At 34.8% G+C, this 18638-nt stretch overlaps 1 protein-coding gene across 3 annotated transcripts in view; it reads left to right on the top strand.

Annotated features, from left to right (window-relative positions):
• The window catches only part of kuz (zinc-dependent metalloprotease kuz), a 78124-nt gene that overhangs the window by 33907 nt on the left and 25579 nt on the right, over nt 1-18638 (top strand). For all 3 annotated transcript variants that reach the window (XM_017909219.1, XM_017909211.1, XM_017909205.1), the window contains exons 2-3: nt 12922-13182; nt 18059-18253. In XM_017909219.1, coding sequence (XP_017764708.1) covers nt 12922-13182; nt 18059-18253 — 456 coding nt within the window. The remainder of the gene's footprint in view (nt 1-12921; nt 13183-18058; nt 18254-18638) is intronic.

Here is an 18638-nt window from a genome sequence, read left to right as displayed (position 1 = left end):
TTATCCAAAAGCGAAAAATTGGGAACTAGTCATTGTGACAGGTTTGTCGGATCTGATGTTAAGCTATTCTCGTTCATGAAATGATCGATCCCATGAAACGTTCAGGATTAGGGGATTTGTGTGGAGTAGCAAGATCTAGAGATGAGTCACGTTTGTTTACTTCAGGGTTGATCCCATTGCATCGATCATCTCTGATACCGATGATCGCGTGGAGATCACAGTGCTTCATCTACGGGACACCTTTTGTTGGAAAGGAACGTTTATTAAGCGTCGAAGGAAATTCAGGCTCCTGGGGATGAGAGTGTACGATATTGCTTCGAATTAGAATGTCCCAGCACGCTTAGTTGTACTCGGACCAGCGATGTTTAATTTTCCAAATGTCTCGTCTTTTGCTATTTATGACCGTGTCCGAACGAGACGTTTCTTTCAGGCTTTAACCGTTCGCATCCTGGACAGATTAACGTGTCAACGGGCGGGACAAGTTCATGCGAAGATAAAGGATTTGCTGATACGGAAGCCATCAATACCTGGACATCGATAAGCTCGCCGTAAAAATTCTTTCTTCGAGCATGGTCACGTTTCGTTTACGACATAACAGAGGAAACGATTGTGGATACAATGGCAGCCGATAAAGCGTGTTCCCTTGGTCTTTTGGTTCAATAAATCCAACTAAAATTCCTCGCATCATTTTTTCCTTCGCTATTTCCACGCGTAAATACCATGCGTGAAGAACAATGTCATAAGCTACGGAGATGACCGCTTTAAAAACCAGGTACGGGTACCGGTGACTTTAAAAACTCGATATCCAAAGGTAATTAGACCCAGTGGATGAACAGATCCGGAGGAGAAAGAGATTCCACCACTAATACCGATAGGGAACATCTCTGTACGGCTGAAATTATTTCATTTCTTTAGGCTCCTCGTGTACTACACCTGGCAGTAGAGCCATGTAAATGAGAATCCGCATTCGAATCAGCGTCGAAATTGAAACGAAAACCGCTGGAAGCACAATTTCACTGGCTGCATTCAGCGTAGTCGAAATTGAAAATATTCCCTCTTCAATCTGCCTCTGTTTCGCCTTTGTCCAAACCGGTCGCCGAATTTTCGCATCTTTTCATGCTGAAATAGTCCGCTTTTGGTATTAAAGTAGTCTTAAACGCGGTTTCTATTGGAAAGCGATCCACATAGTCATCCCGCCATACTTAATGACGCTTCTCGAACGCGGAGAACAGCTGAAGATTCGAGCGAATGCCGATGGAGAAAGCGGATGCGGTCGCTGGTGGCGCCGCCTGGCGACGCGGCGAGGAACTAACCCGCTTGGAAGTTCCCTAAATCGTTCGCGACCTCTCACGCCGAGCCGTATCCTATTCTCGGAGATGGAAGAGACGTCTCGAAACGAAATCCTTCGGAGACAGGCTGAGTTATCGGATCGGCTGATCTGACCAGCTCAGGAACCGCGCGGGATGTCTGTTTTTTTGCAGCGTTTTACGTCGGAGATTCGGTGGAGCTCGGCCAGAACGCGGAAACACGATCTCCAGTCGACCGTGGGTGCTTTCGGGCCAGCATTCAAACGGCCTGAAAATTTGATAGGACTCGGGCGTGTATCTTTGATGCGGTGCTATTAGGTTATTGAAGCTGCACGCTATCCCAGAATTACGGGAAAGGGAAATTTGCCCGTTCGGATTACGCGATTGCGCTAATTTAAAGGTAACGTCCGCCCATTTACGCCCACGATGCGCATCGGGCACAATGTTACTCACGCTGATGACCCACTTACCCCGATTCTTTCGTCACCTTGAGCGTCGATACGGCTGTAGCTTTGTACCATTTTGGCCCGAAGATACGGGTAGGTCTCTGCGAATGACTTGGAAGAGATTCTCCAGAGAGGTTATGTACAACGGATGTAACGAAGATACGAAGTGGGTATATAGCGGATAGAAGAAGCGTGAATGGGGTTTAATCCTCAGGTGATCGGTTCTAAGACTACTATACCGAGTGATTGCATGGTAGTTTTGAGCTTTGATTAGGTTTCGTTATTTTAGGTATCATTTTTTGTTAGTAAATGATGTTATGCGTTGTGTAACGATTGTAAGTTTCGTGATTTTAATGTATACGGTTCGCAATAGATGGAGCCACGTATTACATTGATCTGCGTGTAGCGACCATCTTGTTGCTTCATAAATGTCCGCCACAGTGAGTGGGAGACCGCCATGATTTTTAGGCACGAACTACAGCGCCATCTTTCCTAAACCTTCCTTTATCTCGGCATTTCTACTCGTATTTATTAAGTTTTCCCAACATTTACGTTTGTTTCGCTGTGCATTCAATTGCATTCAGAAGTTTCTTGGTTCAATTACCGTTCTGTCAATTTCAGTCCTTTCAAACTCCTAACATTGTATTCTTAAAGTCGGGATAAAACATTTTATTAGTGATAATTCTTGTTTATTCTGTTTGTTATAGATGTAGTTATACTTAATGATAGAGTTTTCTTTATTAAAAGTATATAATCATTTAGGAATTGGCCTTTGAATTGAATAATTAATAATAATAGTTAATAATACTTAATAAAAAGGAAATGATAGTGTAGAAAAATAATTTGAGTATTTATTAGTAAATTTTGTTTATTAAAATCATCATTGATTCTGGAACTAAAATATTCTTCGAATATTGCTACTCTGATTTCTTAATTCCAAAATTTATTCGTGATAAATTATGTAGGATATTTGGGAAAATGGAATTTTCTAGGTAGGAGAAGAAAATCGAAGAAATAGAAGGTGGAAAAATTTCGTACCCAAATCCTTGAAATTTTCTTTGTCAATTTCCCCAGATGAAGTCACGTTATCGAGAATCAGGGTTAGTTTCTATCTGTTAATCAATGTAGGTAGTTCCTCGAATAATTTCACTATTTGTAAAACCCATTTCCGTCACAAGTCACGATATATTTTAAATTTGCTTACTTCTTTGAAGTAATTTTGCTTCTTACCTCGACTCGCCTAACTTTCTGTATATTTCTTAAACCGTATTAAATCTATTCATTTTATTTAAGCGAAATAATACTTGTTCCCTTTGAAATATTATTTCAGTTTTTATGTTGTAATTTCTCTTAATTAAAATATCAGATCTCATTAATTATCCGAAATTCGATATTATTAATTGTTATCGATGGCATTTCTCAGGTTTCTTTTGTTTCTTCCTTTTCATTCGTTCTCTAATGAAAATTCAATGCTACGAAACTTTCTGTAAATGCTAAATTCGTTTATACAAACTTTTCCTTCATTTTTCCCAAGTTTTATGCAAAAATCACACGGATATTCCGATTGTTCGTAATAGTCAATAACAAGATTTTAATATTTTTATAAAATTCGAACTTAGATATCTTATATAGACTAACCTAATAGCATTTGAGAGATTTACCCTTGAGAGATTACTCTTGGGAAATATTTTCTCACTCCTTTGAATTCTTTATTAAAACTCACAGATATTGGTAATTATATTAAATTTCAAATTAATTCCTGCCTCTTTAAAATGTCCTCCACAGTTACCATTTAATTATTTTACATTATTTATTTAATATTAAATTTCATTTTGCACGTATTCGAAAAGAGAACGGATGCAAGTTAAACCTTCTCTTCACAAATTCCTGTAAACATAAAGAAAATGTCATTAATAATTAACCAACTCGTTAGTTAATCGTGCAGAAGCATATATTTAAATATTTAAATAAAAACCATATTATTTAACAAAACCACAAGTACATAGCTTATTTCACGTATGTAAATGTTTCAAAAATATCGACAAATCTTTATGAACATTCCTTTTTCGAAATTCGATATTTTCTACTCTCTCCTCCACACACCAGCAGTGGATACCAAATTTAAATTTCAGTTATAAAATAATTCAACATTGATTACAATTCTCAATATTAAAATATTTTCTATTCTGCTTATGAATATTAGAACCTTACACAATTCAAAATACCGCAACACCAAATATTAATATATCATACATCTTTATGAACATCCCTTTTTCGAAATTCTATATTTTCTACTCTTTCCTCCACACACCAAGAGAGGATACCAAATTTAAATTTCAGGTACAAAATAATTCAACATTAATTATAATTTTACAATATATTTAAATATTACAATTTTTCAATATATTTACAATATTTACAATAATATTATTTTACAATATTGAAATATTTTCCATTCTGCTTATGAATATTAGAACCTTATATGATTCAAAATACCACAACACCATATGTTAGTATATCATACATCTTTATGAACATTCTTTTTTCGAAATTCGATATTTTCTATTCACAACAGAGGATACCAAAATTAAATTTCAGTTACAAAATAATTTCACATTGATTACAATTCTCAATATTAAAATATTTTCTATTCTGCTTATGAATATTAGAACCTTACACAATTCAAAATACCGCAACACCAAATATTAATATATCATACATCTTTATGAACATCCCTTTTTCGAAATTCTATATTTTCTACTCTTTCCTCCACACACCAAGAGAGGATACCAAATTTAAATTTCAGGTACAAAATAATTCAACATTAATTATAATTTTACAATATATTTAAATATTACAATTTTTCAATATATTTACAATATTTACAATAATATTATTTTACAATATTGAAATATTTTCCATTCTGCTTATGAATATTAGAACCTTATATGATTCAAAATACCACAACACCATATGTTAGTATATCATACATCTTTATGAACATCCCTTTTTCGAAATTCTATATTTTCTACTCTCTCCTCCACACACCAACAGTGAATACCAAAATTAAATTTCAGTTATAAAATAATTCAACATTGATTACAATTCACAATATTAAAATATTTCCCATTCTGTTATCATTCTGTTACCATTCTGGTTGTTTAAACCAAATGTTAGCGTATCATACAGAGAAAAGAAGTATCTATAAATTAAAGACATCACTGTCTTTATATCCATATACAGAAGTTTCTCATATTTTCCTACGTTTCCTCCCAACATGTTTACGCATCCTCATATCACGTATTCCCAACATCGTTATAAATTTTCTTCCTTTTTTTCTCTTTTTTCTTTTATCACGGAACCAGCATTCGGAGGAAAAAGCGTTCGTCGGAAAATTGAAAGTCGCGACGACCATTTCACGTTTCTCAATCCCATCGTTCTACCTTTCTCTGTGCTTTCAGAATATTGCTCCCGCCTTTTTTCCCCTGTTGTCGTAGGCATCCGTTACGCGTCGCCCGATGTACTTTCCGTCATTCAGATTAAAAGTTAAGCCCAGCCGCCTGCACCGAAGCGTCCCGAGATTTATATAATTTAATGAAACGTTAACATCCCCGCGTATTGCTTTCCGTGACGCACGTAAGTTCTCGCAAACTCTGCGGCAGAGTAATCGTTGTTGCTTCTACAAAATGGATCTCGCCCATGAAGTTCGAGATAAAATGGCCGGTTGCTCGAACTTCTTAGCGCTATAATTTTCCGTTAAGGCGAAGACGGGGAAACAAGGAGAAAATTCTCGCAGTTATTTTATCCCAACTTCATCGAGTTTTCCATCCCGAAACGCTGATTGGCGTGGAGGTAACTTCGATTGTTTTCCTCTGACTTCGTTTCTCTTCGCGTGGATGTTCTCGTCGTGGAACGCGAGTAACTGTGAGGAAAAAGTAATAAACGAAGTAACGTTACCGGTATGTTTTTAAACAGAAATTTTTACAAAGCTAGATTTAACCAATCGTGGTCTCTCCACGGGTCTTGAAGAACGAAGGCAATAATACCGCTGAAGCGAAAGGTCTGGATGGAATAGACTCGTGTTTTCGAGCAGGTATTCTTCATAGATCTAATTTGATGAGAAGTATTATTGGTGGCAGAGTTTCGAGTCCAAGTAACGACGATGAACAGTGCATGATTAATAGTCTTCTTTCAGTGTGACTCTAGAATAGGTCCTCAGCGTCCAGTATAGTTGAGGTACTGCACGAGGCCAATTATAGCTTCTCCTTAAGTCTCGAGGAGTGCAGACAGTAATAATACTGAGAAAAATAATTTAGAAGGAACAGACATATGGTTCTGAATTACAATCCTTTATAGATCTCGATTTAACAGAAGATTTATTGATCCAGTTTTCTTGGACCAAGCTATAATGATAAACAATGTATGAGTAGAACTTAGGTGAGACTCTAAATCGTGTTACTTGTTTCCGTGTTAGATTCGTAAAATTGAAATTAAGAATATTTGTATATTTACTTGTATTACTTATAATTCTAGTTTTTAGTCCATTTGCAATCAAAAAATTCTGTAATTCCATCGACCAATGACCTCTTGCAATAGACTTTGGAGCAGGTCGACCAATGACCTCTTGCAATAGACCTTGATACTACAATAAAAATTGTATTTTGGCAAAAAGAAATTCTAGATATCTCTCGTGAAGTGTTGTCACTTACGTTTGCATGTTTACTCGTGAGAAAGAAAATTAAAACAACTTTTGCTGCTCTGCTTAACTTGCAAAGAAACGCGACCATTTTTCTGAGTAATTCCCCAAATTGCCAGTAGAAGATTAGTTGACACGCGAGTCATGTGCCTGGGTTATTTTCGAAAATTCAACAAAGCCAGGAGCAAAGTGATTACACAGGCATAAAACCCAGCACAGTTTAACTCAGCGTGTTCGCAACGGTGGAGCTAGTCAAAAGGTGCTACCCCTATGCGACTGCCTGGTCGCTGAGTACGTACTCCTCGGTGGATGAGGCAAAGAGAAAATGCGTACTACCTAAAAATTGAATTACACGATTAAAAAATTCTCAGAGAGAAACTATTTATAGTGGCAGGTTCGTTACTGGAACGCATTTATAGGAATTACGAGAGGGGAAATAAAACGCCTTAATAACAGACCAACTATTTGCGCGTGGTCCATTATGGTTGCCCTTTGTTACGAAAGGGTTAAGCCTCAGAGCTTGAAGAACCTCTTCCACTCCGCTTAATGCCGTGCTACACAATAGGCGACCAATGCAAACTTCTTGCCTATCGTTTTCTGTTCTAAGAGTCAGGTAGGAAAAGGGAGAAGTCTGTATTATTAGATCTGTTGATCCTTTTCTGAACCAGTTCTTGTCTCGTAACGATTGTCTTCTTATCTTGTCTCAAATGTCAGGTGAAGAGAGAGCTAATGACTTTTCTTATTGTGTAATTACTCCATAAGGTAGCCACTTTCGATCTGTAAATTGGATCTACTGTACTTAAACTACCTGGTGTACAAAGAAAAATATAATTTGAACAATAAATTGGATAATTTTACGATTTTAGTAATATCATGAATTGATATAATTTCGTTTTATTTTTATTCGTAGGTGGAGTATCGTAGAGAATTGTAAATATGACTTATAATTTTTGTATTTAATACTGATATAATTTTTATTTTTATTTTTATTCGTGTAATATTTATCTTTCTTTATATAGTGCTTTTTTATATGTCTTGCATGTAGTCTTTTATATATATTTTTATGCAGGGAATATTTTATAAACTATTTTTATTTATGGATGAAAATTGGACACCCTATATAAATACCTGCAAATGGTCGGAAAGCTTCAGCTATAAACTGATGACTGCTCCTATGAACTAATTACTATTTAAATATCTAAGATTGACACGAAGAGTTAGAGGAGTCCTCCTGCGAACTAATTACTTCTAAAATTGACACAGAGAGTTGAAAGCTTCGCAAGTTGTACCAGGAATCTAAGAAATCCCATTTTAGCTTTTGCCTTATCAAGTAATTTCCACGTAGGTATCACCGAAACCTTTGAATTTGATCAAAATTCTGCGAAATCTAGCCGTATCTGTTCGTTTTTAATTAAAGCATAATTTTCGCACGAAGCTTCCTCGTTTACCCTCGGTTATATTAACCTCAAAAAAGTTTCCCCGTATACAGACACAGGCATGATTACGAATTAATAGTGGTCGTGAGAATTATTCGTGTCAAGTATGTGAAATTAGCGTGTTAACGCCGAATTAAAGCGCGGTAGCTTGGTTAAAAAGGCATTTTTAAAACGTGATAACCTGCATAGAGGGCGAATTGAGTTGAACGAATTTTAGCGTCGTTACGACTAAAATACGCTCCTCTGGCAGCTGTTTCAAACTGTGCAGTTCCGCGTTTGAATACACGAGAAGGGAGGACAAATTGCATGCATGTTATGAGGAGAAGAATAACAGGAGAAACGGTTTTTCAATGAGTTATGCGCGGTGATTCCCTAGTAGGATACCCAAAGATGGCGCCAGTAGACACACCTCGTGGCGGGAAATTCAAATATATTGGACAATCGATCCCAACCTTAAATAACTTAATAGATTAATATCTTTTTCTAGAACAGAGATGGTTACGCAAATATTGTTTAGATATATATTGCATATATGTTGTTTGAAGCAGTAGACAAATTTAATATATTATTAACAAATTTATTATATTTCAATGAGTTATGCGCGGTGATTCCCTAGTAGGATACCCAAAGATGGCGCTAGTAGAGACACCCTGTGGCGGGAAATTCAAATATATTTGACAATCGATCCCAACCTTAAATAACTTAATAGATTAATATCTTTTTCTAGAATAGAGATGGTTACACAAATATTGTTTAGATATATATTGCATATATATTATTTGAAGCAGTAGACAAATTTAATATATTATTAACAATTTTATTACATTTCAATGAGTTATGCGCGGTGATTCTCGAGTAGGATATTCAAAGATGGCGCTACTAGAGGCACCCCGTGGCGGGAAATTCAAGTATATTTGATCTGACAATCGATCTGAACCTTAAATAACTTAATAGATTAATATCTTTTTCTAAAATAGAGATGGTTACATAAATATTATATAGATATATATTGTTTGAAGAATTAGACAAATTTAATATATTATTAAGAAATTTATTATATTAACAAATTTAATAACCTAACCTTATCTCCCAAACAGAGTATTACTTCTATACTAATTAATTAATTAAAAATTTTGGAAACCTGTATTTATTTATTTATACGTTCGAAATAATATATCATATCTCTATAGCAAGCGACATGATGGAAATATATATATATGTATATCTTTTTTTGTCGAAATACAAATTACGTACGCATTTTAATAAAAGTTAACGTTAATTTTTCCAAAATCAGCTGCAAAACGTAGAAGTTCTGAAATAGGTCATTTCAACTAGTTTGGTAAGCGTATTTTAGCAGTTTATATAACCACGATGTGCATGCTCTGGTTTTTGCAATATTCGAGTTGCTTGAAATAAATGAAAACTTTTCTCATTATCGACTGTGTAATAAATTGTTTATTAAACCCCGAATCGAATAAGGGAAATCCAATTTTCTGAGAATCGTGTGCCCTGTTTCTGCATTTTTACAATATATTGTGCAATTTGCGGTTTTATAACGTAATTTACGTTGATTTAAGTATACTTTAGTTAAACTGTGAGTCTCGCGATTGTTGAGCTGTGTAATGAGTATTTCGCTTTACCGCTTGCAAAGTAAAATGAGAACGTTCAACTCGTTTGTTTCGAAATCCCAAAAGCTTTTGAAATATTAATTATAATAATTGAATTTCACGGTAACTCGTTCTTCCGGGGGGAAATATTAATTATATTAACTGCATCGACAAATTTTTCATTTATTTATCATTCTTTTTGTAAACCGAAATTTTCAAAATTCATACGTGCTTTTTAACGCATAATGCTCATATTTAATGAACTATACTCTATTTAATATATATAATAATTACATAGTACAGTGGTATATTCGATATATAATATTGTTAAATATTTACTATTATATTGTACTGGTATATTTACTGTATAGTGCAGTACTATCCTTGTTACATAGTATACTGCTACATTTAAATGTAATACAGTATTATACATGTATAGTTAAATATATTAGGTGTACCGGAAAGTTCTGTCCGTTAATGTCACCTGAAGTTTTGTCGAATTCACTATACTTTCCAGACTTAATACCTAATTCCATCATCCTGGAAAGTGGTCATAAGTAACGGTGAAGATGATATTGTTAGATAAATATAAATAAATTTGTTGAAAATGTATTATTTTCTTTTACTTCAAAAACGGACAGAACTTTTTGGTAAACCTAATATATGTATCTTATCATTGTGTCACTATCATCCTTTATCATCTCGTTCGTTAATTGATTGGAATAGTAAAACACAAAATGTACATACTTTCACATAAGTCTGTTTAATGTCTACTTTCGCTTCGGCTTACTCCTATACACTTGGATTAGCAACCATCTTTGCACTTCTTAAGCAACGGAGTGGAAAGACAGCTCACTAGGTTTCAGGATTAGATCGAATTCCTTCAAGTGCCATTAAGCTCATCACGCATGAAGCAAGTGCGTTTATGTTTCGAACAAAATCATGAATGAAACTCACTTTTTGTAAATTTAGCCGACTACTCGTTTCTATAAACCGCTATAAATCGTATGCAACGCGAAATCGTGTACTTGCACGATCGTTATACTGTTTAGAAGGATACAAAATACTGCTTAAATGAATTTTATAGTTATTAACAAAGGTATTTCAAAGAGTTACATTCGCTAAACGTTCGAAGCTAGAACATTGCGTAATATAACCTGGCGTTTAATATTGAATTCGTTTACCAGAATTGCGAAATACATCGTTAATTACTTCGAGTGGAATATTGTCATGGAAAATTGTTTCACTTTTTCACGCGAAATCTCAATGATTGGTCGCAATGTTAAATTCGCGTCAGACCACACATTCGAACTGTATTTATTTTTGCCGCACTTCGAAACATAACCTATTTGGTATCATTCGCGATTAATTTCGCGTGCCTGGCACGCTTTCGACATAATTTTGCACTCGAAGAGTCAATTCGTTCCAATTTCCTTCCCGTAATTAATAAATAAAACGAGCACCGTAATATTCGTACCCCGAAACCAGATTCTGCCAAACTGAAACGTCGCGTAGTACCGAGTATCGCCACAGCGGCGCTGCTAACGAAGTTTAATTTAATTGATAAAAATTTGCCAATTTATTTCTCTGCTCGTACAAATGGAACAATGCTTACTGGAAATGTTTCAGATTTCGATTTCACTGGTATGTAGGTCAGGAACTGAGTTGTGCAACTACTTTATGTTACTATGCATGGATACATAACCTATACGAGACATTCAAATCCACGCTCAAGGGTTAATAGAAAAACATTATTCGCGTGACAGACTTTATTCTCTACCTCTATAAACTTGTCTCCTTTTCACCATATAAACGATCCTGATTTTAACCTCCGTAAATTTTCTTCGTTTCCCATAAAATTCTAAAACGTAAAGTTACGTTCGTCGGGAGAAAGGGAGTTCCGCGAGGAACAGAATTCCTCAATTTATGACGTGACCTAGACGGATCGAGCATTTGATATCGCGTTGTAATATCTTGCAATATCAACCTCCACGGTGTATTCATACGTAACATCTAGGACACGTTAAACATGTAGATATTGCAATGTCAGTGGTTGTTTGAATATTCCCTCCTTTTCTCTTTTTTTTTGTTCCTTTCTGTGCGATGTTGTCATAAATTTTTGCCGTGCACGATACGCTAGTTAATATTTCACATTCAACAAACATTGTGGAATTTTTTCATGATATTACATGCTTTCAATGGTACAAACGATATTAAAATTCGCGTGTAAATAAAATCGTCGAAAGAAAACTAATTGCAATTTGTTGTATGCCGAATTTTACTTCTGAAATCGTTCGGAAAACATAAAGTTTGAAACCGAAATATAATTAAATATACAATTTAATTATTCGTTTGAAATTTTCAAAATAGGGAAAAATAAGATTTAAAATTAAATTTAAGAATTAGGTAATGTATTCTTCGCGATTTGAAATTCACAAAATAGGAAAAATTGGATAATACTTGAAATTTGGTAATGAGAATTATATTTAGAAATTATAGGTTATATTTTTCCCGCTATTTCTACGTTTACGACAAAATTGGCGCAGCGGTAACACGTTTCAAGGGAAAATAAATAATCCTGTAATGGCATAGTACTTTTCGCGAAACACTAATATTATTGCGGTATAATAAGAGCAATGCCGAGCGATTCGAAATTTTCGGACACTGTACCGATAACTACGCGGTGTTCTCTGTGGACACATAAATTAGAAGATACATAGATGGCATCTGCGCGGTAAAGTCGCGGCGCTTCCTTTTGTCGCGTGCAGCGGCGCTGCAGTCGCGAAGGAAAGCTGGCTAATATAAATTCATGTTGTGTCCTGGAAAATTACTAGCGATATCAAGCTGAAGGGACTATTGCCAGGTCAGCCACCATGGGACACTTTGTCTCGTTAACGTGACCGTGGGTTTAGCGACAAATGCGAAATAATTCGAACAAAAATTCCCATGGTGTTCGACTTGGCGTTTTTCACTCTCCGACAAATTTATTCGCTGCATCCTTCTCTCCAATCAGTTATTATCGCGTTCCCTGTTCTCGCGAAGAAACCGTTGACTTTGAAAGACACTGGCGAATCACGCTTCTACGTGGTTCGTGGATAACGGGAAAATAGAGAGCGCGAATACGAAAATTGCACACCAGTTTTATCATAACAACCGAATAACTTCCACCAACTCATCCGAAGAGAATGAATAGCCAGCCTGAAACGGCAGAGGGCGTTGATGCGCTAACAAGTTACAAGAACTTTAGATCTATGACGAATGCGGCCTTACGTAATGAAGAAAGTTCGAAAAGGAGAGGAATAAAATCCATGCCGAAAATTTACTTCGTAAAATTATTCAACGACTCGCATAATTCCGCGAGTTTCACGACGAATACGTTAACCGAGTTAGACGGTTCTTCTCAAAGCAGCGTTCATTTTTCTGTTGCAGCTCGTCGATTGAACGAATATATCCGCCATTACGAACCTCTCTCTTATCCCACCGAGGAGGTCCACCGAGGTCACTTGAGGGCCAAGAGGTCGGTCACCCGCGACAATTTCGTGACTCTGAAGTTTCGTTCCCACGGCAAAGACTTCCACATTCGACTGAAGCGCGATCTGGCCATCTTTACCAATAACTTAATTATCGAAGGCCCCGCCGGACAAACGGAGGACCTCGATACCTCGCATATTTACCAGGGCCACTTAGTCGGTAAGTCGATCTTTCGTTGAAATTTTTATCACGAACGTTTGCCAAATTGATTAACTCCATAAAATATAAAATGGAAGTTTAATATCAACCGGGTGCTTTGACGTTGAAATTAAAAAATCGTTACAAAGGAGTTAATCATTTTGGATTGTGAATAAATCGTATATTTAAATATAATATTTACCAGATTTCATTTTAATGCACGTTATTGACAAGTCAAAATATATATTGCATTAAAAAATGCGTTTAATACACGGTTCGTGTACGCTTCTGTGATCTGATTTTATGTGAAATTATGGTAGTATGATTATTTTGTGAAATTGGTTTAGTTTAGCAATGAAATTGGAAACTGCAAAAATTGAACGTTTTTAGTCCCCCATATCTGTTTGAAAAATATTACGTAATATTCTCAAATATTAAATTTGACAAAACCATTTTCCTTTTTGAAAAATTGGAGAATATTTCTCTAATCTTGCGAAAGAAAAATCGTAATTCAACGAAACAGTGATATTTAATTTTAACCCTTTGCGTTCGACGATTTTTTTACTAAAGAAGGGTATGAGTTGAAAAATTTTGTTAGCAGTAAATAAGAAATCGTATAACAATTAACACGTAGAATTATTTAATTCCGATACCTCGAACACTGTTATATTATTTTAAATTTGATATATTAATTAATATCGAGCTTCGAAATTTGATCAAATGGCGTCTGAAAGGCGCCTCTCGAGTGCAAAGGGTTAATAATAAAGTTTGGTTAGGTTCAGTACACGTGTACTTATCTTCATACAGGTAAAAAGCTTTATTTTTCTTGCACTTGCAAGAAAAATTAGAATAATTGAAATTAACAAAGGAATTTCATGTGATGCATGTACTATTATCCAAGTAACAAAATTTTAAGAATGTGATAATAAATTTTAGTTAGGTTCGGTTTGGGTTAGGTTAGGTTTTTGCACTTGCAAGAAAAGGTTAAATAAACGAAGTTAATAAAGGAATTTCATATGGATTAAAATATTTGATTCATTTAGAAGGTAATATAAAATTTTTAGATTTATAATAAATCCTAATGGACCTTTAATTAAAAAATATGAATAAACAAAATTATATAATTACGTTTATTTGTTCCTATAAGATTTGGTGATCCTCCTGTGACAAAATGTAAGTAATTTAGTTACTTTTAGTGAAAATAAGTCGATGTTTATCGAAATAAAAATACTCCTCGGTGTATGAATTGCCGGATAAATAACTTAAATTTCTAATTTGTTAATTCCGCAAGGAAACTCGAAATTCAACTTTTCCCTATAAATTTACGGAAAATCAAACATGTTTCTGAAAAATATGACTGTAACATAATCACGAAACGAATGTGCTTTACCAAACAATTATTCCGTTGAGCAACTTCCATTCTCGTTGGCAAACATTATTTAGCAAATAATCGATATCGCGAATCTCGTGTAAGCTTCCACAACGTTCGGAATTCGATCCGAGCAGCCGTAGATCTCACGAGCTCCCCTACCAAAACGCAGTTCCCGGTGAAAGGGTTATCGAACCGGGCACGAAAATTACGAAGACGCGTATGTAAGGTCAAGGCACGGCGTGAAAGACTGTGGCCTACGCGAGAGGAATGAAGCAGCTAGTTTACTCGTTATAAAATACGATGCAACACGAAAAATGGTCTAAACTGTCGTGCGCTTCCTATAGCATAAATCACGACCTCTTGGCTCCTCGCGCGTGCACAGTGCTGCACTCTACGAACGAGTCGGTACCGTTTCACGGTATAGTCCGCGCGTTACGTCCGCTGTTAAGAGCCAGGCCGCGATACCAGGTGTGGCACGCAAAAGTGCGTGTAGATACTAGGTGAGACCTTTATTTCCAGTCTAATAATTTACGGTAGTTCGTGCGCAGGGAGACATTTTAAATTATGGATTGGCTCGCGGCCGCCCTGTTGGAACGGTTTATCTTTCACTTTTGTGCTTGCGACCCCCGGCGACCTGGTTACGTCTACGTGTTTACCGCGGTCCGGAAGGGAAAAGCCCAATCTCTTATTTCGATTCTTAAAGCCGGGAAAGGGGGGAAAGGGGAGTTTTAAAAGTCGCTGACATTGAGCGACACTCGGCCGCGATTTTATTCCATTTTATAACTGGGGATGGGGAAAAATAAGTTGGTCGGGATCTATTAATTTTTTTCTTTATTCTTCTTTCGAGGAGTGTGTGAAGTTGTTTGTTCTCGGTCTGCGTGGATATTGCGGAATTAAATGTAGGTATAGCAGGTATAGGTGTGACGGTGAGCTTTATTTCTCGTGGAAGGAGAGAATAAGAATTTGTTGAAAATGTGTGTTTATAAATTTACAAAGATGAAAATATATACAGAAAACTGGAAAAATATCTGATATTTAATTGCAATGTTGTTAGTCGAATTGTAATTTGTTTATGTTTACAATAATTTTATATAATAATAATTTAATTTAATTTTTAATAATTTTATATAATATATAATGGGATAGTATTAGGTACGATTTTATTTTGGAATATTGGCCCGATTTTTGTAATTTATATTTTTCTTTTGGTATTAATTTGTTTGTTATTTTCATTTATATAATTGGATTCGGTTAATTATTTATCCTAATGTCATAAATTTTTGTTTCTTTTTATAGTTGCAATACAAGTGTTAAATTATTTTTGTAATGATCTTCGTTATTAATACTGTGTAGAATCATTCAGAGTTCTGGTTTTCCCTTGAATTCAATGTTCCCTATTTTATTATTCTATTAAGAAAGACAGAGGATAATTTGGTAATCGAAATTACACAGAGTACACAGAATTGCTTAACCAACTTTTCAACTTTTTCAGCATAGTTTTCACTTTATTTACTCTCGAATTGCTTCAACCAGTCTGCTATTAATTCATGCCTCGTTCGCCTGCCGAGTTAATACGTGTTTTTCAAATTGTGAAAATTGTACGGACTGTTTTCTAGCAATTATGAAAGCTTATAATGCATGTTTTGCTCCATGCCTGTGAATTTACATTGTTCGTATATTGTTATTATCGTTAATAATATCGGGTCCGTGCTTTCTCTTCGATAGTACGATTTTCTTCGTTAACAATTTTGAAGCCATTTTGAACCATTGTTTTATGTTTAAATAAATTTGGATATATTTTTTCTTTTTTTCCAAATTTTCCTTTCACGAGGTGAACACAAATAACATCATTCGCGCATTTCGAAATCGCTTTTAACAAAGAGAGTTATGTATCGACGATAAATTTTCTTTAGTAACCAATGTATCTTATGTTGTGTAGTATACGTTGCTTCTTTATTTCATATTTTTGATAATAAATGGATCACTGTGATGATAATTTTATATCACGTAACTGTGTTTATTAAATAATTATTATTTGCACTTGTCGTATTTTCGTGTTTATAAAATGTATAGAGAAATCACTATTATTTTCAAAAATAATTTATTAATAAAATATGTTTTAAAATGGAATCATATTTTCCATTTCAATTCTTCAGCTATGATAATAATTTTGTATCAGGTAACTGTGTTTATTAAATAATTATTATTTGCACTTTTCGTATTTTCCTGTTTATAAAATGTATAGAAGAATCACTATTATTTTAAAAAATAATTTATTAATAAAATATGTCTTGAAATGGAAACATATTTTCCATTTCAGTTCATGCATGCAAAGTCAATGTATTTGACATTAGGTATTATGTGGTCGTTTTTCTAGACGCACAGGGTGGTATAGTTAATTTCTTCATTCCAAGACTGGCATGAAACGCCGGTCTTATATCATTCTTGCATGTGCCATATCACATCTAGCGTTCTATGCAGTCATCCAAGATTTATAATCTGCTGTGAGATACAATTCTCAAAGAAATTGAAGATAACATGTTAGAGCTGTTAGAACTGCGTGAACTATACAGTTCCTGCCATATCTTCTCAGCCTTTCCTGTCACGATTTATTTATAGTGATCGTACCCATACGCGCAATTTAGACCTCCCTTAGTACTTCATACATCACGGTCATTAAAAACGCACTTCAACTCGTATTTAGTACATTTCATTGAGAATAAATGGCGAAATAATGTGGAGAATATTGTTATTAGAATGAGAGAGAAAGAGTAACTATCGTTAACACCAAATTTGCTAACAATTTATATGTATATTATAATTTATAATTTGTATTGTATCGGATAAATGACCAGTGTGCAAATAAAGTATATATTTTTTTACAATTAGATGCAAATGATAATCAATATAGTGCAAGCAATAATACAGAAAATAAAGGAATTTTTAAATAACGACAAGTGACATTACTCCTTTTCATTTGAATTTTAAACAAAAATGGATTGTATAACTGTGAAGACTGAAAAATATATCGGATATCTTTTTCTTAATTACCATATTTCATAGAGAGATAGAAAAAGTGACTATATATATTAAATGATTTATTTTTTTTAAAAAAACTTGGAAGTATTTCTGAATTATTCAATTTATTAAATATTATCTAATTCTTTATATAAATAACAATTGGGTAATTCAGGAATACATATATTTATTACTCATTCCCCCATTGTCATGAAAAATAGAAATATAAAATGAACAGGAAAAATATGAACCAGTATTTGCAATACATATGTTACTTCAAACCAATATAATGAAATTACAAGAATCTAATAATACATAAATAAAACAGGATTTAAAATCTGTTGTATAAACACACACATTTGTCACGTGACCTTCAATGTTAAAAGCCTAACATTGAAACTTATTGTCGGTGAAGTAAACGAATTTTCGAATTAGTCCCTCCGCAATTTTTCTGCTACATCCCTACAATTGCCAATCATCGTTAAATATGACCCATCCTATTTCTAGGTGAGCCTGGCAGTCACGTGTATGGAAGCATAAGCGACGGTGTTTTCCACGGAAAAATCATTTCACCTCGCGATGGCGCGTGGTACGTGGAAAAGGCGCACTATTACTTTCCGCCTCACGAGATAAATGACACGTTACATTCTGTCATCTATCACGAAAATGACGTCGGCGACCCGTACGCCCATCTTCGAAAAGGTATGTCGAATCATTTATTTCGTTTCTCCATTTTCTCTCCGTTTTTTTACTGCGAACAGCAGCATAACGAAAGTCTAACGAAAATGCCTGTAAACATAGAACAAAGCCGGTTATGTCATTGCAATTAATGCACTCGAAATCGTTCGGTGCATTATTCGTGATAGCGAAACACTATAATTAATTTTAATCGCGCAGCTGCGTGTTTCCACGGTAGGCTGAAACTGCAGTTTCACGTATTAGTCGCGATAAAACATGAATACCTTTCGCCGGTATAAAAAAGGTCTATGCGCTTGCGTGCTCGCAGAGCTTGGCAAAATTGGTGAAATGGCAAATCCATTTGCGAAAATGGACAAACGTATTGCAATGAGATCTAAAAGGAAGAAGT

This window comes from Eufriesea mexicana, unplaced genomic scaffold (assembly GCF_001483705.2).
Source record: "Eufriesea mexicana isolate 0111107269 unplaced genomic scaffold, ASM148370v2 scaffold53, whole genome shotgun sequence".
Taxonomy (NCBI): domain Eukaryota; kingdom Metazoa; phylum Arthropoda; class Insecta; order Hymenoptera; family Apidae; genus Eufriesea; species Eufriesea mexicana.
The sequence above is the reverse complement of the archived record's forward strand: the minus strand, read 5'-3'. Positions and strand labels throughout refer to the sequence as shown.